At 39.2% G+C, this 22,209-nt stretch overlaps 1 protein-coding gene across 1 annotated transcript in view; it reads left to right on the top strand.

Annotated features, from left to right (window-relative positions):
• LIN7A (lin-7 homolog A, crumbs cell polarity complex component) overlaps nucleotides 1–17,233 on the top strand; it is a 50,247-nt gene extending 33,014 nt beyond the window's left edge. The window contains exons 3-6 of the mRNA XM_055712680.1: nucleotides 3,333–3,404; nucleotides 5,763–5,972; nucleotides 13,309–13,517; nucleotides 15,121–17,233. Coding sequence (XP_055568655.1) covers nucleotides 3,333–3,404; nucleotides 5,763–5,972; nucleotides 13,309–13,517; nucleotides 15,121–15,163 — 534 coding nt within the window. The 3' untranslated portion in view covers nucleotides 15,164–17,233. The remainder of the gene's footprint in view (nucleotides 1–3,332; nucleotides 3,405–5,762; nucleotides 5,973–13,308; nucleotides 13,518–15,120) is intronic.
• The last annotated feature ends 4,976 nt before the right edge of the window (nucleotides 17,234–22,209 follow it).

Below are 22,209 nucleotides of genomic sequence, written 5' to 3'. Positions count from 1 at the left end.
ATTTGTCCAAATAACGATATCTACAGAAGATCTTGTAAGGGCATTTTAAGGGTGACATTGTTAGATTCAGCAGAACCACTGTAAGTTAAAAAAGTAATCAGATGTACAGACAACAGTAGGCACTGAAAGGAATGATTTTATAAAACAATTTCAACAATTTCTCATATACAGTTGATTGAACAAGAAGCTGTATTCCACTCTGGGAGGTTTTAAATGCCACCTTATTTAGTTTGAGAACAAAGAGATTTTCATTGTATCTGTTCTCTGTACATAGAAAAGGCAACAGAATGGATTCGTTGTGCCCAAGTCATGGCTAAGGTGGTGCTGAGAACAACATAGATAAAGGGGTTAGTGTGGCTACAGGCAAACAACAATTATTTGTGGACCTCAGTGTGCTTTTTGTGCATTGCTAGAATGAGTGATGTTTAGATCTGAACCCTACAAAGAGTTTAAGGAGCTTGGTGGAACAGGTACAGTCAATCTGTGTTTAGTTGTTAAACTGACTTAATAATAAAAAAGTTCTGTAGGTGTATATTTTATACTTCTTAAACTCAAATTGCATTAAACTTTATGTAACAGTCAAATAGGAGAATTAGATTGGCAAATTCCTCAAGCATATATTCAAGACTGGTTGCATCTGTTGCTTATAGAGAGTGAAATTTGACATGCAAGACTTCTTTTCCAAAGAAATGTGCTATAGGTATTATGATCACTGATAATTATTTGAAGAACACCATTTAAAATCTGTTATCATTGAGAATTTACAGTTGAACTCAGGGATTATATGATATCATTGATCATATTTTTCACAGGCTTTTGAGTCAGTTGATTTCTTAACACATTGGTAACCAATCACACACTAGTGAGCTTGTTCCTTCACCAGTGTACAAATAGTTGCCAAGATGTTGGTAGCTAAATACTGGTAGGGTGCAGGCAACGTGGAGTTATATGACATCAAACCTAGGAAACAGTCACATGAATGTATTACTATCAGCTCGCCTTTCTGATATTCTACCTTAGTAATGAATATTTTAAAGAACTTTTTAGTAACTGTTCCTATCGTGACCTGTTTTCAAAACAATTTAATGTCATAATCATTCAACAATCAAATATATGCTTTTAGACATTATAGCCAGCCACAGCATTTATAGCTGTGCAACCAAAAACAGTATGTACAATCTGCTTTCATGCTTTAAGACGAAGGGGAGCCTGCAGATAGCAAGAAAATAAGGTATTATCATTGGTTCAATACAATATGGATTTTGAAGTAAGAAGTACTTGATGCAGTACTGCAATTACACTGTATTCTTCTTATATAGTGTAGTAGTCGTTCCCATATAAGAATATGTCCTACAACATAACACTATAAACGTTGCACTGATCTGTGCAGGATAATGTGCAGTATGTGAACTCAACCCATTTTTATGATGGCACCATCCAGTACAAATGTAGAACAAGCCAGAGATCTTTTAGAGGCTATAAAAGAGCTTTCTTTTCCCATATTTTTAAAAATAAGGGCAAAGTCCTGGCCTCCTCTGAGGTCAGCATCAATTTTACCAATGGAAGCATGATTTCATTTCAAATAGGGAAAGCAGGAAACTTCTCAGCACGCTCCCCTTGTCTCAGTTTTCTTCACTGGCCCAAATTTTTCTGAATTAAGTCCTAAAATGACTTATGTGCTGATAATATTTAAGGCAAATAATCTTTTTGCTGTACTTTCAAAGTGTTTAGCGTATTTTAGATCTCCAAAATGGATCACATTTGTTATCTCCTTTCCTTTTTTGCTTTTCTCTTGTGTATGATATCCTTCAAAAAAAGTTTGGAGATCAATCATCCCAAACTTTTTACTACTCGAGAGTGTTGTGATTTCCACTGTGCCTGTCCACTGAGATCAGAAATAAGCCACGCATCTTAATTCCGTTTAGATGTTTGTAGCAATATGTTCATCAGTGTGCAAGTTTTACAGTAACAGGCTCGGTGGGGAGAGATAGATCATTATGATACTGCATAACAAGTCATCAGGACAGAGGCGCGGGGAAGTTTTACCTATCAATGGGACAAGCCATTGTTTTTAAAACAATGAAGTACAGGATCTGACACCTTCTCTGCCAAAGTAACATTTACATTGCCAAAGAGGGAAGTTTTGGCACTCCTGCTAAAGTATCACCAAATCAGGGAAAGGTAAATATATTTTAGAAGGTATAATTGAGTACAAAGCATTCCTCAGGGACCCTAAGAAAGAGATTGCTGTAAAAGCTAACATACCTTGCCAACAAAGGTTCTCTCTGAGGAGTTCAGCCTGAGACATAAAGCACATAAAAAGACAAAACTCCTGATGAAGTAGGTCAAGAAAATGGCCAGAGTAGATCAGTGGCATATAGGAACATTTTTTTGCAGTTTGATGGTTTTATAAGAAAATTAAATAAAATGTTTTATTTCTTTGCATTCACCTTTGTCTTTAAAAAAATATTCCATGTGTCATATATAAATATTTTTATTTTTTAAGTTTGCTTTCAAAATAACTAGCTGGTATCAAGGCATTTTATGATATTTTTCATCTAAGAGCATGACAAATGTAGAGAACAAAGTCAGTGTGAGAGAGCCTTTTCCTTTCTCCTTAAAAGGGAGAATTAAGGACCACAGAAAGGGGACCAAGAGTGTATACCAGAAAAAAACAATAGACAGAAAGTTGTCCATATTGATAATGTTGATTGTATGCTATTTATGTGAATGTACAATTCCTTTATAAAGAATAATCTTACCATTGTCCCTGTCTGACCTACTGGACTGCCAGCCCTTTTTGCCTTTCCTGGCTATGGTTGGTGGAAACCAGTACTGTGAACTTTCTCCAAAATTTAATTTTCACTTCCATTCTTCAGCATCTGTATGCTGAGCGGCTTGCTTACTTATTTTTTTTAATGTCAATCTCCTAAATCTTTAGTTCATAGGAAAGTTCAGAGAACAAAGAAGCCACTGTTGGAGGCTAAGACATCACTCAAATCAATTCAGATCGTTTCCGTTCAAATCAGTTGCCTGGAGACACCGATTTTTTATAACATAGAACCTAATTGGTTTTGGGAAATGACATGGGAAGGGAATCATGCTGGAAGACGTACAGTTACTTTTGCAAAGTGTCATGAGAAACACAGATTGATGTTATCTGTAAATCTAAGCACGCACAAGTTTAGCAGACCCTTGACTACGTGATTGCACAAATACAGCATTAATGAAACATAGTCTTATGAGGGAAAGGGACTGTCCTGTCTGGGTTAATATAAAGTCCTTGTTTTGCTTCTATAATTAATTCTGTTTTATTTTCATGAACATTTTAGGTGTATCAATACATGCATGAAACCATAACTGTTAATGGCTGCCCCGAATTCCGAGCCAGGGCCACTGCAAAGGTAGGATACGTGCAACTGTTGAAATACATGTTACCAAAGTGACCTAGTAATTGACTGTGCGCGTGTGTGTTTCAGGTATTCGTGTGTACACTGTAAGAAAATTTAGACATCAGTGGCAGCCCAGAGTCTAGAACCAGTGCTACTTCCCAGGTAACAATCATAATGGAAAATTTCAACCTTTATGCTGCTTCTGTAGCTTAAGAAAAGAGAATGATTTTATGGAATTTAATGCTTTTTGACAAGTTGCTTTGCAAAAGCAAATCTACTGGTTCATTCTGTAGACATCTGCCTGCAACAACCAATATCTTAATGGACTATTTTCCCATACAGATCATCCAGAGAGGACACAATGATTTGGGAGATGGATAGAAACTAAACAGTCAAAATTCCAGTTTTAATTAATGGGAACTGTAGGTACTGAGCAAGTGGTAAGGATGAACAGTGACAAAAATAGCCTGATCAAGAGACTCCACAGCCAAATGCAAGCCCATTTTTTTTCTGATGCATTACCTGTTTTAATGAAATGTACTGTCTCTCCATCCATGTGGATCTGCCTTTCTCATATCCTTGGACTACGACAGCTACATTACTGCTACTACTAAAACAATAATTTTCTAAGGGAATTCACACAAACATAAAAAAGCCCATTCTATGTGCCAGTGCGAAATATGCTCTGTATTTTCATAACATGCACAAAGCTAGATGCTTCCAGAGAGATCCACCATGGCTTTCTTTTTCCCATTATAATTTTGTACGCAGCACTGTCTTCTGGGTAGTATAGCAGATACTATGCAAAACAGGTAAATGTGCAAAAGCCATAAATCTTTTTTTAGAGATACTTCATTATGGTCCCACTCCTGTGAAGTTAGTGACAAAACTCCCTGAAATCCTAATGGACCTAAGATCGTACCATTTTCATTTAAAGCTGTATCAGAAGATGAAAGTTGGGAGTGTGTTATACAATGATATCTACAGTATTTTAAAGAAGCAAGCTGTATAGTAGCCAGCAAATAACCTAATATACACTAAATTGCAGTGTATTTTCCTTACTAAATAGAACGTTCTTTTCTGTAGGCTGTTGTTCTGATTTCAACCTTTTTCTAGTTGAAAGTTAATGGTCAATGTAAATTTGTAAGCTCTATGGTTCTGTATAGAGAAATGTTTATATGAAATCCTGATTTGTCTACACTGCAGGTAAACATAGAAATTATTGCTATGTTGTATAGTAAATGGGTAGAAATCCAATTAGTGTTTGCCATTCTCATTTCTTATTCATATAGAACAGCAGGGTTACAGAGCAATGTTTCAATATCGCAATATTTCCTGGTTATTTCTGGGCTGTCTGCATTGCATTCTCCTAGTGCATTCATGTCTGACATAAAATGTATGCATGATGACAAGGTCTGCATGTGCAAAAACATGTAACTGAGAATGATCCATTATGTCATGTCATCCACTAGCTTCTACTAAGCATAAGCATTATTAAGATGCTCAAAAAACATTAGTGTAACACGCAGAATTGTCCAAGCAATTTGGACTACAAACACATTTTGAAAAGGATAAAAGATTTTCTTAATGTTTTTTTAATGATGTAGTAAGATCTATAAGTACAAAAAATACTTTTAGTGAAAAATTAACTAAAAGATGTAATATTTTTCTGGATGCAAGCTTTACAGCTTGTTACGTGGTGGGTTTTTTTGCTAGAGTAGCATTAACCATATAGGATTTTTCCACTGTCTTGAGATTTAATTTTTCAGTAGAAGCTTTGATCCAATTATATTAAAAAAACTCGTATTCTTGTTTCAGGAGTTACTTAGTTTGCAAGATTTCACAAAATTTATAAATTAAACTTTTAAAAATAAGAATATCCTTCCAGGGATTTTTTCTGTGCCCAAAGAATGAAATAAGTAATTCCATACCTCTGAAAGCAGAGCAGAGAATTAACAGTTCAGTTCATCCATTTTATTTCAACTAGTAACACAGCAGAGATCACATTATCTTTTCCCACAGTAATAGATTTTCTTCCTGTGAAAAGGCAACGAAGAAATGCACTAGTGATCGTAAGGGTTCACCACTACACAGTCAGGCTTACTCACACAGTGCCTACTTCTGGCTGTGCTGCTTACTTTCTGTGTTATCTTTGACAAGTCACCAAAATTCTGTATTCCTCTGCTTATTCCTTTATTTGAAAAGCATTGGCATGGAACAATATTTTTAAAATGCTCTCAGATAATCAGAAAAAGTCAGAGTAAGATACTAAAATGTTCTCTCAGGAATTAATTCTTCCTGCAAATGAACAACACAATGTATATCAGTGTTCTCCCTACATAGCCAAATCACACATTTTTTTTCTTCCAGGCAACAGTTGCTGCTTTTGCTGCAAGTGAAGGCCATTCACACCCACGAGTGGTGGAGCTGCCAAAGACTGATGAAGGCCTGGGCTTTAATGTCATGGGAGGAAAGGAACAAAATTCACCTATTTATATTTCTCGCATCATTCCTGGAGGAGTGGCAGAAAGGCATGGAGGGCTCAAACGGGGGGACCAGCTACTTTCGGTTAATGGAGTGGTATGTGGAAATTTAATAGAACTTTCATTTTCATCTGGATTTTCATTTTTCACATCTGTTCTAATACTGTGTTTTAAAATGCAGCCAAATGAAACAAAAAGAATGAGCTCCGTGAGAGACCTTCAGTGTGCATTTATGGTGCAGCGAGGCAAAGCTGCATCGACAACTTTGTGCCGCTACAATTCCTGTTGTAATGCAGGGTGGTTGTACAGCTTCATTTCAAATCCACACCACGTGCTTAATTTCCAAGAAAGCTATGTCTTTCTTAATTGATAATTCTGCAAATTCCTTTTGCAGTAAAAGCGTGATAGCAGACTTTGATGTTCTTGCACAACTTAGCATCTGAGCCACACAGCCCTTTCCAAGCACAGTGATGCCTCAGTGGCACTTGTGTAGTCTTGTAACCTTCAGAGCCTTTGAGCACATAAAATGAAAAGAAATTTGGTAAGCACGTTTGGCACTGATTTGCAATGGAAGGTGCATTCCAGATATCTTTCAGTAACATTCATCCAGCTATATCATTGTCAGAGAAATCAGCAGTACAAATGTACACATATGGGGAGCATGTATTCTCGATAAAAAGGTACATTTTTTACACAGCCGTTTTTCATGTAAGTCAATACTTCAGGGCGGAGTGTTTCGCAGTAGTTTCACTGTGAATGTCAATATGGATGTAAAAATAAAAGGGCTGTTGGAATAGAGAGAAAAAAAAAGCTCTGACTACATGATACGGGTCACATTCTGCCTTTCATTTTGCTTTTTGTTGCCTTTTACAAGGGAATGTGAAGTACTGAAAAGGTAAGCATAGTCATTCATATAACTCTATACTTCTCTTAATGAAAACATAATCCTTTTTCATGCAAAACCTCCATCTAAACCTCATATTTAAATGCACCAAAGGCACGTAGGAGCAATTCCTGAATCCAGTCATAAATATCGGACTTTCCAACTTAAATTTCTTCTTTGTTGTAAGCCCATAAAGAATGAAAAAAATGCTGGGTTTGACATTCTTTCATGTTATCGTCTGTTTCTTTCAACAATAGCTATTCCCTTTCTCTTGAAACAGAATGCTAGTGCAACACTTCAGACTTTTTACCACTTCTATCAACCATCACGTTCTCAAAAGAGAAATAATAGGTCTGGAAGCTTGCTTGCCTCAGTATGCAATGAGAAAGAAAAGATACCAAAAAAGTAAAGAAAACCCACTGAAAAGATTATTTAGTCTCAAGCAAACAGAAATCCGCTGAACATTTAATGAAGTAAATTGCATTAACTTCACTGATTGGAAGTAGATCAAATAATTCTGTTGTTGTTCAGCACTTCTTTCAACAGGTGAATAAAAAGGCAGATAAAAAGAGTTTATATTCACTAATTGATGGATGGTTCTTGAAAAATACTTTTACTGTCAACAGCATCTAGCCAAATACCAGGGAGGGAAATGGTGAACTTTCAGATGTCAAAATATATTGAATTTGAGTCTGCTGTCATCTCTATGTTATGATACTCTGTTCAAAAAAATTCATGAATGTGCTCTAGAATGTGTATTAAGCTAATGTAGCAAAAAAACCCCACAATATAAAAACCCCAATTACATGTAAGCACACGGGAAAGTTAATTCAGAGATGCAAAAAAATATTTTTGTGTTCAGAGTCTAAATAACAGAATTTGAAGTTTGGATTGCAATTGCATACTTGAGATAATGCCTCTGAGCAACTCTTCATAAACCAATCTTGGGCTGAATTATGTTCACACAATATAATTCATAAAAAGGCAAAAATTAGAGAAGTGGTAATTTGTTTGCAGACAGCTTGAGAGTGGAAGAAAAAGGTCTAAATTTAACATTGTTCACTGGGACTAGTTCACTCTGTGCTTCTCTTAATGTAGCTGGAGAAAAGCAAGTAATATACAGTATGTACAATACAACAGACCGCTCAGCAGTGGAACATGAAATGAAAATGAAATATCTGTAACCTGTTTGTGCTCAGCAGTTGATGGTTATCCAACTTTATAATTATCAACATAAAATTAGAGCTGTGTGTTCACAATCCACATTCTTCATCCCAGCACGACTGGATGACTGTTTCACCAATGTTTAAAAAAGTATTTTCTTATTTTCCTGAGGATTTTGTTGCATACTTCTGTCCCATACCCCCTAAATGTAAAGGAAATTGAAAGCAGTAAGCCCTGCAGATGGCTCAGCAAAGACACTTGCTGGTGGCTGTTCATATCTGGCAAATATTCTGCATTTCTCAGATACCTGGTGTGAGTCAGATACAGGGAGGAATGCCAAATAGGTTTATAATGGCTAATTTGTCACCCAAGCATTTGTTCACAGATACCTAATAGAAATATTCTCCTTGGTTTCTCAACTTGTGGAGTAGCAATCAGATTCTCTTTTTTGTCTGCAAGAGTGGGATTTTTTTCTTTTATGTTTATGACAAGTCTGTGAACATGGATATAGTAATGTTTTGTGTTTTCCCACACCATATTTGCAGTTCTTTTAGCTGTACTTGTCTTTACAGTATCTTGCATCCTTCTTTTTGATGCAATCTGCCAATGCAATAATGGAAATAAAGGCTTAAGTATATATAAATATATGTAATAAAAAATTAGATATTAAATAAAGTTATACATTCTGAAACAAATTTATTAAATCCCATGTTTGGTGGGAGGTTCTAAAGTAACAGGAGTGTCAGATCCTCACAATGGCCCCAGCCAGCATAATCCAGTCAGCAAAATCCCTTGTACAGACATGACTGATATAGCAGGAGTCCTCTCCCAGTGCAGTTTCAGAGGTTTGCAGAGGTGGAAGAATTCGAACAGCAAAACAACTTCCTATGCTGGTATGAGCTCTTTTCCCTACTCCAAGGGGCTCTGCTGTTTCAGTTGTGCAGTTGTCGCTGTGCAGGTGAAGCGTTTGTAATGCCTTGGAAATCATGAGTGCAAGCAGCAATGAAGAGGTTAAGAGCAAGTATAGCAACTGTATTAATAGCAGCTGAAAACTGTAGTTAAGACCTGAGTAAAGTACATTTGGGGAGTAGGATTCATATTTAGCAGCACTATCTTTTACTTTACCTTTGTTATTTTCCCCTCTTAAGTTATGATTCAGAGCTTTAGGCTTAATTCTATATCATTACTATTCGAGTCAATGGGAGTTTTCCATTGACCTGGATAGCAACAAAGTCAAACCCTTCATTTCCAATTAGAAAATACTGGCTGTAAACTGGAAGAACAAGGCCAGAGGTAAATGGGAAAGAAAACAGGGAATCATTAATTAAATGCAATTTACTAAGTTGTATGAAGTATTAAAGTACACAATCTTGTTATTCCCCTACAGAACAGATACAATCAGAGTTGCTGATTGAAGTCAGAACCATAAAACTCTTTGAAAGCCAGCCCTCAAGTTTCCCAGACCCTGGAGGCAATAGAGGAAATCTAGAGAAAGGGAGACTTGTCCCTGGTTGAGGAGGATCTTGTTACAGATTATTTAAACAAACCTGACACCCACAAATCCATGAGCCCCGATGGGATGCACCCACAGGTGCTGAGGGAGCTGGCAGATGTTATTGCTAAGCTACTTTCCATCATCTTTGAAAGGTCATGGAGGACAGGAGAGGTGCCTGAGGACTGGAGGAAAGCCAATGGCACTCCACTCTTCAAAAAAGGCAGGAAGGAGGACCTAGGAAACTACAGGCCAGTCAGCCTCACCTCCATCCCTGGAAAGGTGATGGAACAGCTCATACTGGAGGTCATCTTGAAGCATGTGGAGGAAAAGAAGGTCATCAGAAACAGTCAACACGGATTCACCAAGGGGAAATCATGCCTGACCAACTTAATAGCCTTCTACAATGGAATGACTGGCTGGGTAGATAAGAGGAGAGCAGTGGATGTTGTCTACCTTGACCTCATCAAGACTTTAACACTATCTCCCATAACATCCTCATAGGTAGGCTCAGGCAGTGTGGGTTAGATGGGTGGACAGTGGGGTGGATCGAGAACAGGCTGAAGGGCAGAGCTCAGAGCTGTGATCAGTGGCGCAGAGTCCAGCTGCACGCCTGTAGCCAGCGGTGTGCCCCTGGGGTTGGTACTGGCTGCAGTCCTGTTCAACTTACTCATCAGTGACCTGGATGAAGGAACAGAGCGTACACTCAGTGAGTCTGTTGATGATACAAAACTGGGAGGAATGGCTGATACACTAGAAGGCTGCGCTACTGTTCGGTGAGACCTGGACAGGCTGGAGAGCTGGGCAGGGAGGAACCTAATGATGTTCAGCAAAGGCAAGCGTAGGGTCCTGCACCTGGGGAGGAATAACCCCGTGCACAAGTACAGGCTGGGGGTTGACCAACTGGAAAGCAGCTCTGTGTGGAGAAGGACCTGGGTGTTCTGGTGGACACCAAGCTGACCATGAGCCAGCAGTGTGCCCTGGTGGCCAAGGAGGCCAATGGGATCCTTGGGTGCATTAGCGGGAGCATGGCCAGCACGTTGAGGGAGGTGATCCTTCCCCCCTGCCCTGGTGAGGCCACATCTGGAGGGCTGTGTCCAGTTCTGGGCTCCCCAGTGCAAGAGAGACAGGGAACTACTGCAGAGGGGCCAGCGGAGGGCTACGGAGGTGATGAGGGGACTGGGGCATCTCCCTTAGGAAAGTCCCAGAGAGCTGGGGCTGTTTAGCCTGGAGAAGAGAAGACTGAGAGGGGACCTTGCCAATGCCTGCAGGTATCTTAAGGGCGAGTGTCAGGAGGATGGGGCCAGGCTCCGTTCAGTGGTGCCCAGCGACAGGACAAGGGGCAACGGGCACAAACCGCAACACAGGCAGCTTCATCTGAATATGAGGAAGAACTTATTTACTCTGAGAGTGACGGAGCACTGGAACAGGCTGCCTAGAGAGGGTATGGAGTCTCCTTCTCTGGAGACAATCAAAACCAGCCTGGATGTGATTCTGTGCAACCTGCTGTAGGTGAACCTGCTTTAGAAGGGGGCTGGACTAGATGATCTCCAGAGGCCCCTTCCAACTCTGGACCATTCTGTGATTATGTGAAATGGGTATTTCATGTAGCTTGGGAGCTTATGATTTTTGTTCATAGCCTGTTCTAGATTCACACCGTTGTGCAGCAATCACGACAACACTGAATACACTGTTATTTCCTCTGAATGTCCATGTTGTGTCATACTGACCGCGATTCACAAGCAAAACGTGAAATATAGAAAAATGCCAAATCTTACAGATTTCCTCGTAAGGTCAAGACTGTGTTTACAAAAGCCAGTATCAAAGCCAGTCACAAAGCAGTGGGTTACAAAAGACAGCTAGTTACAATATGTGTCAGTTATTATCGCCTCTTCTAACATTGAGCAGTTACAGGGTAGGGGACATGGGAAAGTTTTAATTTGTGTCTGTGACTTGTTCATTAAAGCAATCTCACAAAATTCTATTGCTTATTATTTTAGCTGTCTTTGGAGCATTAGACACATTCACTGTTTTTTATCCAACAATTAACTCTTTTTCAAATATTTGTAAGAAAACTCTTTTTTTCTTCAAGTTAATTTTTGGTAGCAGTGCTTGTTCAGCAGATTTATCCCAATCACAATTTCTAACAAATCTGGTCATCACAGATAATGAATTTTCTTGACCTTCTTTGAATAGGAAACATGCTGGAAGAATTTCATGAACATACAGTTCAAAAACATGAAGTCATTTATTTCAGCAATCAAATTTATATTTACTTCAAGGTTTTCTGTGTTTCTGGCAATTATTCCAGCACCTGAAATGACATTCATTTTTTCTATAAATTGCATTAAAAATTTTGAAGCATCTTAACATTTCTGTAGAACTTTTAGTTCAATCCGTTAATCCAGACATGAAATAATTGTTTGTATTAGTATGTTGAAGGATATTTAACAGGAGAAGGAAGATAAATAGGAAGGCAATAAGCTTGAATTGTGTTGTTTGTATTATTCATGTAGAAGCGTATTGTGTCTACTTTTTGAAATGTTAAAATCATTATTTCTAACACAGTGTGTGCCACTGCAGAAGTAATTCTTATTCACTGTTCTCGTACAATGTTACTCAGTCAAATAGGAGAGATTAAAGTAGAAAGAATTTTCTTCTGACAGTTACCATAATGATGCTAAGGTATTCTTTTCACATAATTGAAGTTAAAATATTTTGAATGCTGCTGCTTCTCTTTGGAAGCCTATGGGTATAGTTTCGTTTTAAATAGCATGGTATACATAAGAGTTTTGAAACACAGCATGTAGTAAGACTTTGATTTATTTTATGTGGGTAGAAAATTACTTGTTCTTAAATGGTCTAAAATCCCTGTGAAGATCTCAGTTGTGTGGGGTTTTTTTTCTGCGCAGAGATACTTTCATTTCTTGGAATATGTCCTACAACACATGTGGGCCATCATACACCATTAGAAAATTTAAGGTGTGGAACAATCCACATGCCTGAAAAGCACTCCAGTCAGTCCAGCTTAATGGTAGAAATTAAATAACTCTTTTCACAGCCAAGCCACTTCCCCCTTTTGGAAACTTACTGTTTCAAACAATGTTAGCGTAGAAATCAGAGCTTGAGCCCCTTTGGGAATGCTTTTGATTTCACAGTAGATATCATCTTACCATATATAACATTTTCCAGAAAGGGAGGGAAAAATGCATATTCCTTCAGCCAGAACTTCCAGTGTTTCAGTCATTAGTGTTTGATTGCTTACAACTAACCAGATAAAGACTAGTTTATTTCCAATAGAGAACCCGTATCACATAAACAGCCAACGCCTGAGCAATGCCCTTAACCCCAAGACGTGGGCTGCCCCAGGAGCAGCAGACATGCTCCTCCGCCTGCCGCTCAGCAACTGCTTAATCACCACATGGCGTTCCCTGCGGGATCCAAACAGGGCCAGGGTGTAAAACAGGAATTGCCATTTCAAACTTGCAATTTCTTCATTTCTTTCCAACGTTTAAATAGGATTTTATTTTTCTACTGTGCAATCAGTTTATTTGAGTTTGTACTGTGGGGTTTGGGGTTTTTTTTTAACTTTCTTTTTTGTTTGTATAAAGCTCGTTGAGCATTTCCCCCCCCCCTTTTCACACAGATCAGAAATTAGGTTTGTAACGTAACCTAAACCAGATTTGTGTTATTTTAAAATATGAAAATGAATACGTTTCCAGCAGTGCATAAATCATAAATCTTACTTAACCCAACACTTTCAATTAGTGATACCTTGAAAAATGTAAGGTATGGAAACTTCCTAAAACCCCAAAAGCTTTTCTGTATGAAAGAGGGCAGAGCTCTTGATCAAAGCAGAATTTTCTTTATTAATTCTGTTCTCCCTGCTCCCAGAGCGTGGAAGGAGAACACCACGAGAAGGCAGTGGAGCTGCTGAAGGCAGCTAAGGACAGCGTCAAGCTGGTGGTTCGCTACACTCCCAAGGTGCTGGAGGAGATGGAGGCTCGCTTTGAAAAGCTGAGAACAGCCCGGCGCCGGCAACAGCAGCAGTTGCTCATTCAGCAGCAGCAACAGCAGCAAACTACACAGCAAAACCATATGTCGTAGGTGAGAGGATTCATTGGTCTGCCCTAAGTCCAGCGATGGCATGCCCTGCCTGGGCCAACAGCTCCTGGGGGTCTGGGGGTCCATCAGGGCAGGGCCTGGCTGGGCTCCAGAGGCCATCCCAGCCCCAGCCAGGAGCGGGCCAGCCGGGGGGCACCAGGCCAGGCCCAGCCCCGGGCATCAAACACCTCCCTGGGGATGGGGGCAGGCTGGGATGTGACCTTGCAGGTGGCCCAGGCTCAGTGGGCCCATGGCCAGGCCGGGCTGTGGGAGCTGGAGACCGGCCCTGCTGGGGCATCGCTGGGGCAGGGGCTGATGGCCCTGGGGGGCTGCCATGGGGTCCTGGGCCATGGGCAGGGGGGGGGACCCCCAGAGGGGGCTAGCAGTACCCTCGGGGCCCCAGCAAGCACTTGCTGTGGTGAGGATGGGAAGAACTCATTCTTTGGCACATATCCACATGGTCTATCCCAGTAAAAATGCATTTTGAAAACAGGCAAAAGACGCTAATAAATTCTGGAGCCAATTTCCAACTGATCACCTTGAGACCTGTGCAGCTCCATCTTATCTGCGAGCAAGACTGCATAAGCCTGTAGTTACTGGGAACATTTTTTTTAATTATAAACCAGAGCATTTATGACAAGTAAAAATATGCTATAAGATTTAGACACAGTTTAATGTATTTTCAACTAGCCTATTACCACTCTGCAACAGAACATCAAGATTTGCTGTTGGTACATGAAGAAAAGTCTTCCTAGTCCCTTCCCTGCTACAGGGAACCCAAACTTCACTCGGGGGTTACTTTGCAGGGAACCTGCAAGTGCTTACTGAACTCCAGTTGGATAGGAAGTATTTCATCCACTCAACTGACATTCAATACTGCAGTAGCTTCCAGGAGACTTTGCAAATTTCCCAGCATAGTCAAAATACATGGTGTGTGAAGTACAAAGATTCTCCATATACACAGTTTTTCTGAAATCGGTGAGTGCGTGACATGAATACATTTATAAATATGCTCTATTTGCCCAGAGGAAATCAAGTAGGAAGCATTTGCCAATGACTTACATCCCAATCCTCCACATCTCATACAAGGTGTTTCCAAAACAGGGTGTTTGTACCAGTAAGAGTCTACAAGTGACTCATAATCCCCAAATGGTCAGAAACCGAAGCTCCCAGGGATGGTTTCATTGTTATTAATGTTGACGCTGATCTCTTGATATTTAGAGAACATCCACCTTATAGACCCTCTTGTCCTGTGACCACCAGAATTCCAGTTTTGTTGAGGCAAACAAAGGCTCTGAGTAGGATCTCAGTCCTACCTCAGGGCCTCAACTTGGACAGGAGGTAAAAACAGTAGCATTTCATGAAGTAAGTTTTGGGTTTCCGTATAAAATGTGGCCATTGCAGGAGGCATACACATGGCAGTCACATGAAGTTTTTCATTTTTTTAACTACTTAAATCTTCTCATTAGCGAATAAGGTATTTTAACTGATATAAAGTTTTTTCTTTAAACTAAAAAGGAAAAAAGGCAGGCAGAGACAGCCAGCAACTTAATTCCTCGATTCCTTGTGCTTGCATTGAGAAATGTATTTCTTTAATTCTAGGCTATTCTCAAGAAAAAAAAAGCCTCGATCACGAGTTCAGTAATCAAGCAACCGGAGCTGTACTTCAGTATTCCAGCAAAAGGAAACAACTACAGGAACATGAAACAGAATTCATCTGGAGAATGTGCAGTACAAGAATAACATAGTTAAGACAGCCATAGGGAGGGTACCTTCATGATAAGGCTTTTCAGCACGCAGCAGTCACAAATATGTAGTACTTCTGTGACTCTGTTCCTAATGAGAACATGATAGGTAAACCCTATGAAATAGAGAAGTCCAGGGCTTCCAAATAATTCTGTTTGATCTAATCTTGCACTCCTTTCTCTGAAAAATTGGCCAGTTGGATTTCTCTAGTCACTGAAAGTTTTGTTTTAAGGAGACCAAGATTGGCTGCTTTTAGGAACAGAATCTTTCTCTACAGTTATCTCCAGAAATGAACTACATCAGTTCAAAATTTTGCCACAGACATCAAACTCATACATCACGCTTCATAGCCACTTTGTACTATATATTGTAGAGCTGTTTTAACCTAACTTCCTGTTTATAATTTTCAATTTTCCCTCTGGAAATAGCAATTTACTATATTTATAAAGTATTCCATTTGTAGAAGCAATTGGCTTTTTACTCTTGGTGTTTCCATATATTTTATTATGCATCAACAGAGTGAGAAAGTTTTAGGTCAATTTTAATTGTATTAGTAGTAAAGTTAGGGAATCCTAGAACTGTATTTTTAAACGTAGGTATTGCTTGTATCTATTATAGTTACTATTCAGAAATCTATAACTGGATATATTATATATTTATTCCATAAAATATATATTGTCTGAATGTACCTGTTAGAGAATTAGGGTCTTTGCTTAGCATGTATTGCAAATGTAGTAAGCTAATGTTAGCAAAAGACCAAGCTTTGTTTGGCAAATATTACTGTGACGGCATAAACTCAGCTTTTCTGTATTCTTTAATTTATTTTCCAGTCTAATGTTAATATATTTTAGAGAGGAGGAAGTGTAAGTTATTTTAAGACTTGCACATTATTATTTAAAAAAAAATGAAGTTAAAATTCTGACTTTTTTTTTGTTTGTTTAAATCAAACCAAATTGGAATGTGCAAACAAAATATATAACTAAGTTCTTAAGTTTACACGTCTGCTTTTCCAAAGAAAACAGTCAAAGCTGGAAGGCTATAAATGTCATCTACTTTCAAGAAAATATGAAAGTGGAACCCCCAAATTCTAAAAAAATAATCATTTTCAGCATGCCCTGTATGCTTCATTAGAAAAGATGGGGGAGAAAAGGAGCTTAGGGGAGACGTCCTTGCACGTTGAAAACTCCAGCTGATGTCAGTGAAAGTTTAGTGATGTGAAGAATGTAGAAATGGTCTGAACCAGTGCTCTGGTTGTGAACTTGGAACAAAGTCAGAAACAATTAATATTTTGAAGGATCTGTTCTCAGAGTGAGGCAAATCAGAACAGGGGAAATTGGCAATATCATAGCATATATTAGAAACCAAATGCAGGCCAGCCAACAGTCTTGACAGTGTTTGATTAGTGTAAGTAGCCATAGAAAGGAAATTACTGTATTTTTAAAACCAAACAGCATGAATTTATCCAGAGAAGCCTCATTCTATGCAGAGGAATAATACTATCCAGTGGTCATTGGTGACAATATCAATTAAGACAGTGGAGTTTGAGAGAATTAAAGATGAAATATATTATATTGTGCTCTGCACGGTGTCTTTTTATACTTAATAAAATTGTATGTACCTATTTTAAAACTGTATTATCAAACAGACACTGCTATTAATATCGACAGTACATAAATTGGTATTATGACTGCGTATAGCTGTTCTGTATCTCATCAGTATGATTTGAATTACACTGATAGCTGCATTTTCAGAGACCAAGTATTCAGATTTAGTCAGCCCACTGTACTGCATTTTTCCAAACTGCCTCTCCACCTCCTCCCCTCCTCTTCCTCAAAAAATTTAGGTTTGATGCAGTGGAATGTGCTGATTAATAAATTTCAATAATAGAATGTCATTCATATAGAGAAGCATATCAAATTCATTTTCATATATTATTATTCAATAAATTATTTATACACACTAAAATTAACATTCTAGTCTTTGCCAACATTTAACAATAAGATGAAAGAAAAAAATAAGCAAAATACAACTCTCAATGAATTTGAAGTGGAAGCAGGAAGAAATAACTGTGTAAGGATCACTTTTCATGCCCCTTATTGATCAATAAAACATATAGCCACTTAATCACAGGATAATGTGTCCCTAAACCTGTCACCTGCATGTAGTTGTAGACAGACTTCTCATTTGTGGTTTAAATGTCTTTGGTCCTGATGCAGCAAGGCATTTCACACATGCATTGCTGAATTAGGACTGAAAAGAAGGGCAGGGAGGACAACATTTCCCACATGCATGTCTGCAGGTACCATGCATTGTATTTTAACTGAATGGTCTCCCAGCATTTGCTGTTTTACTGCACTGAATTGATATTCCTTCAGTCAACTTAGTGAATTTTATCGCTCACATTTACCCTTGGGGCTCCCTTATATTTCTCTGCACTGGAAGCAAACTGAGGTAGGAGATCCAAGAAGTCTTTTCTGTCTCTTTATTACAGTAACCAAAGGGGTGCCATGTGATTTTTACAGGTTCTTGCATCACGTTCACTTATGCCAGAGATCCAGATGTAAGATCTAATAATAGAGATTCATGGTTGGTACGATTCACTTGCTGAGGTTGGTGGATCTGCTATGCTAGCCATTGTTTTTCTGTTTGTGACATCTGATCTGACTGGCACTTTACAGGGGATCAAAGGATTTCGTAGCCCTTGATAAAGTGAAAAGCTCACCAGCTTGCATTTTCCTCTTTTCTTTCTACAGTGGCAAGTCATACAGGAAAGGTCAATGAATGCCCATGGGTGGAAGAAATGACATAAAAATCTACCTGCAGTTCCCTGATGAATAATACTGCAGACCTCTTGGTCCTATACATCATAACTTTTGTATATATTTACCTCAGCCAAGCTTCCAATCTGATTTAGGAACCTTTGGAAACTGTTGCAGAAAGCACAAAATTACATGCCACATCTGCAGAAGAAACTGTTTATTCACCTACTAACTTCAGGGATTTTAGAGTTCTCAATGAAGTTAATATCTCATGAGTAAACAAGGTTTCTAGAATAAACACTAATCAGGAAGGGTGGTTTTGCCTGCATTTGAAATAATACGGGATTTTAAGCATAATTTCAGAATTTAAAATAGTTATTATGCTGATAGAAGATGTATTTTAGTACAGGATGAGACTGTTTCAGAAAGTAGCAATTCTTTCTGATTTTTTCTGAAAATGGGATAAAAGAAAACTAACCAATCTCCTAATGCTTAACTATGCCTAGAAGATCTAAGGGGATCCTTCCATATGTAAGCAGAGGATTATTAGCTAGAAGTAATACTGTCCCTGCATAAGCACTAGGGAGACCATTTCCGTATCCAGCATTTAATAAAACAAGTTTCAAACCCAGAGAGTATTCTGGGTCAGTTCGCAAGAACGTTCTGCCTGCTGCGATACCTGTCTGATGAGAAATACAGCCCATTATGCTGAGCCATGAGAAGGTCAGTATGAATTAGGGATGCATTCAGACAGTCTTGCAAGCAGACCCAAGCTCACCCTGCTTGCCGTGAAGCAAATGTAGTCTGAACTAGCTGAAATATTTAGGTAGATGTCTGATGGATTCATTGCCTCTACCATCAGCTGTCTAAAAGCAAGCTGCAGAGCTTACACTGATTGTTTCCACAATCAACAGAGGTAGAGACATCCCTCAAATGTGATTCATTCCACCTGTCTCTGACATATATCTTAGAAGAGGACAAGGAATCCCGTAAAAGGGTTTATAAGCAGAGCCACTGACTAAACATTCTGAACTACTAGCATGAAGAAATGTCTTTGGGGTTGTTTTTTTTTGCTGCTTTGCTCATACATCCTAATAAATAAATAAATAAATGCCCAGCCCCCAGCGTTTGAATTCCCTAGTCTAAAACCTCTACGTGCATAGCTCAGATGACTAATAGGCCCTACAAGCGATCAGGTTTGTAAGGAGGTTCCTGTTGCTGCAGATGTCCGTTCTGAAACATTCTAAGAAATGGAAGAGCTCGGTGCAGGTATCGTTAGCAAAAGGCTTTGGTTGTGGTATATACAGGAGCAGGCTACAAGCTTCAGTTGTGAATGCTAATAGCAGAAGTCTGTACTGACACCTGTAACACTGGACTAACATATATGTGTTTTATAATATCTGCAGCCAAAAAAACCAAACAATTGCTTTTGATTTTTTAGTTACGGAGGCACAAAAATGAAAGCCGGCAAACTTCCAACGTAGGAGTCTGTGATACCAAAAATCATAGCAAGGCTTGACCAGATCTGAAATCTAGAAATCTGCAGCTATCTACAATTAAGTAAAAAGATTATGAAAACAAGATGTGTATAAGGCACAGCCAAAATCCAGGAGAAAAAAATATCCCATAGGGATTAAATCTCTGATCTGCTTTTAATTTACTTTCTTATAGTTAGTTTCACTACTGTCAACTCATCTGACCAAAAGGGAAGCATATGATTTAGCAACAGCAGTGACTTATCAAAACTGTAAAGAGCTGATAGGGAGGTTGATACCTCTTCCCTTCCTTCCTCTCTCAGGCTTGGATGAAGCTGGATTCTGTCTGCAAAAAGGTGACACCCAAACACATTACAGTGCTGCAGAGAGTTTCTTCCTCCCTACCACCAATTCTCAGCATGTTTCCTCAAAATGGACATGTTTTATCTACCCACAAATTCATGTTTATTTCAAGGAAAACTCGATGTTAAGCCTGAAGGTGTAAATCTTGCCCAACCTTTTCATTTTGACATCCCAAACCAGACCAACAATTGCACTTGTAATAATCTATCTGGAAGCCTGGGATTATCTTATAAAATGGTCCAATTAAAAACTATCCCAGGAGTCACTTCTCTAATATTTCTGCTGAAATGCCAGAAATGTAAAAGACAAACACAAAGTGTGACTTCTGAAGTACAGAGTAGCCAGTGCAGTGCTACAGAAAGGAGAAAGTAAGATTTTTCACACATGCATGAAAACTTCTCCAGGATTGCAGAATATTATTTTTCTCTAAACAAGTTACTTTTCTATGTTGGGATGAGAAGCCACTTCTCCAGTACCAGGTTGTGGTAAGAATAAGGCAAGGTGCGTAGCCAAGATGAGAAACAGCATAGGAAGAATATTTGGTATGTTAAAGTAGGCATGAACAATTTGGTGGGTAAAGGGTGGGTCCAACTCGGGTGAGAGTAACTCAGAGATACTCCTCCCACTGATCTCCCAAGTCTTCTTGTGTGTAGTCCCCCCACACTTTTTTGCCCCCCAGATTCCCTTTGATGGAGCCCAAGTATCACCACAATGCTATTCCAGCTCTCCCACTGCAGCACTCCCCTGCCCTTCTTTCACATGACTCTTCCCTTAGCCAAGCAGTGACAGGTCTTGACCACATGCAACCTCCTCAGCCAGTGACAGCACTCGGGCTTTGCCAGGCCTGCCTCCTGGAGTGCTCTGCTACCTCTTTGCACTCCTATCCATTAGCTGCCCCCCATGGCCACCATAGTCAGCTGTCTTGCTTCCCACCCACAATAATTTAAGGACCTATGAGGAATAGCGGGGGGTGGGGGGTTGGAAATATATCGAGGGGGTAGAAAAATTGTAAATAAATCTGGACAAAAAAAATTTCAGGGTACACTGAGAATGTCCCCTCTTTCCTGAGTCAGCCCCTTTCCAGCAGGTGACAATTCCCACTTTCATTTAGTTCCTTGCTGACAAAGCACTAATTGCGATTACACTGATAGTGTAACAGCCATACACACTCGTCTGCCTGAAACACCTCCTTGTCCGGAGCCGATGGATGTCTAAACCTGCTTGAGTGCATTACACAGTGAATTCACACACACCAAGTGCGTGAGTAGGTCAGAGTTACTCTGCATACACTGAACACGTGAGTTGTACAGGTGAAGAAGATCTATCATGTCTGGCATGCAGACCCATGTCTGCCTGGGATTTCAGAGATGGAAATGTGGAACTAACCCCCAGCAATATCCTAACAGAGCTAAAGCCTTCAGCCATCCAGTCTCGAAGTGTTTGTATTATAAAAAGACACCCAGGGAGCAATGTTTCATTTGTTCTGAAATTCTATTTCAAAGCAAGTTTTCAACAATAAGCAATTATTATTTATTATATAATAAACAAGAACCTTTCTTAAACTCTGAAGTACCAAACATGCAAAGAACTATTAATTTCTCTACTAACATCATGCTTCAGGTACAAAACTCATGTCAGAACCACCTTTCAAGCCTTGGTTTTGTGCATGTTGTGCTTATCTTCTCTGTAGTGTTGACAGAAAAAAGTTAAACTATTTGCCACTGGGTCTTAGTACCCCTAATGGAAAACCTAAACTTGACTGCTTACGGGAAGGGGGATTAAGCATCAATTAACTCAAACTAAAACGGAGGCGGTGACTAGGTCTTTTGTAGCAATGTTTGTCTCCACTGTTTCATATTGCACCAAATATACAAATTCAATATTTTTTTTTCCAAAACAAGTTAGATTTGTTTCCTCTGCATAGGTAGCAAGTTTACTGCTCCATTGTACAAATACACCTAGCTGTCCTTACCTACACCTGATCGCTATGTTCTGTCGGACAGTGGAACCCTACAGCACTTAGCTGAGTAAATATTTGTGAATAAATACGTTAAGGGAGACGCCTAGTGTGGAACGATGCTCATAGCAGCTGTAGCTGCTTGTTCCAGCGTCATTGCTGCAGATTCCTTTTCTGCGAGCATTACAATGCGGACACGCACAGATGTATGCAACATTCATTGAGCATATTTCCACACATTTTACAGTGAACGGACAGTTCAAAAAAGGCTCCGTTGAACATGTGCAATCACATCACGAGTGAATACTCTGTGTGCTAAGAATGGCAGATAGCAATAAGGTAACAGCAATAAAAGCAATATTCTTACCTGGGTAAGAATTCTATGGTTAAT

This window comes from Falco cherrug, chromosome 5 (genome assembly GCF_023634085.1).
Source record: "Falco cherrug isolate bFalChe1 chromosome 5, bFalChe1.pri, whole genome shotgun sequence".
Classification (NCBI taxonomy): Eukaryota; Metazoa; Chordata; class Aves; order Falconiformes; family Falconidae; genus Falco; species Falco cherrug.
This window is presented reverse-complemented; position numbering and strand designations above follow the sequence as displayed.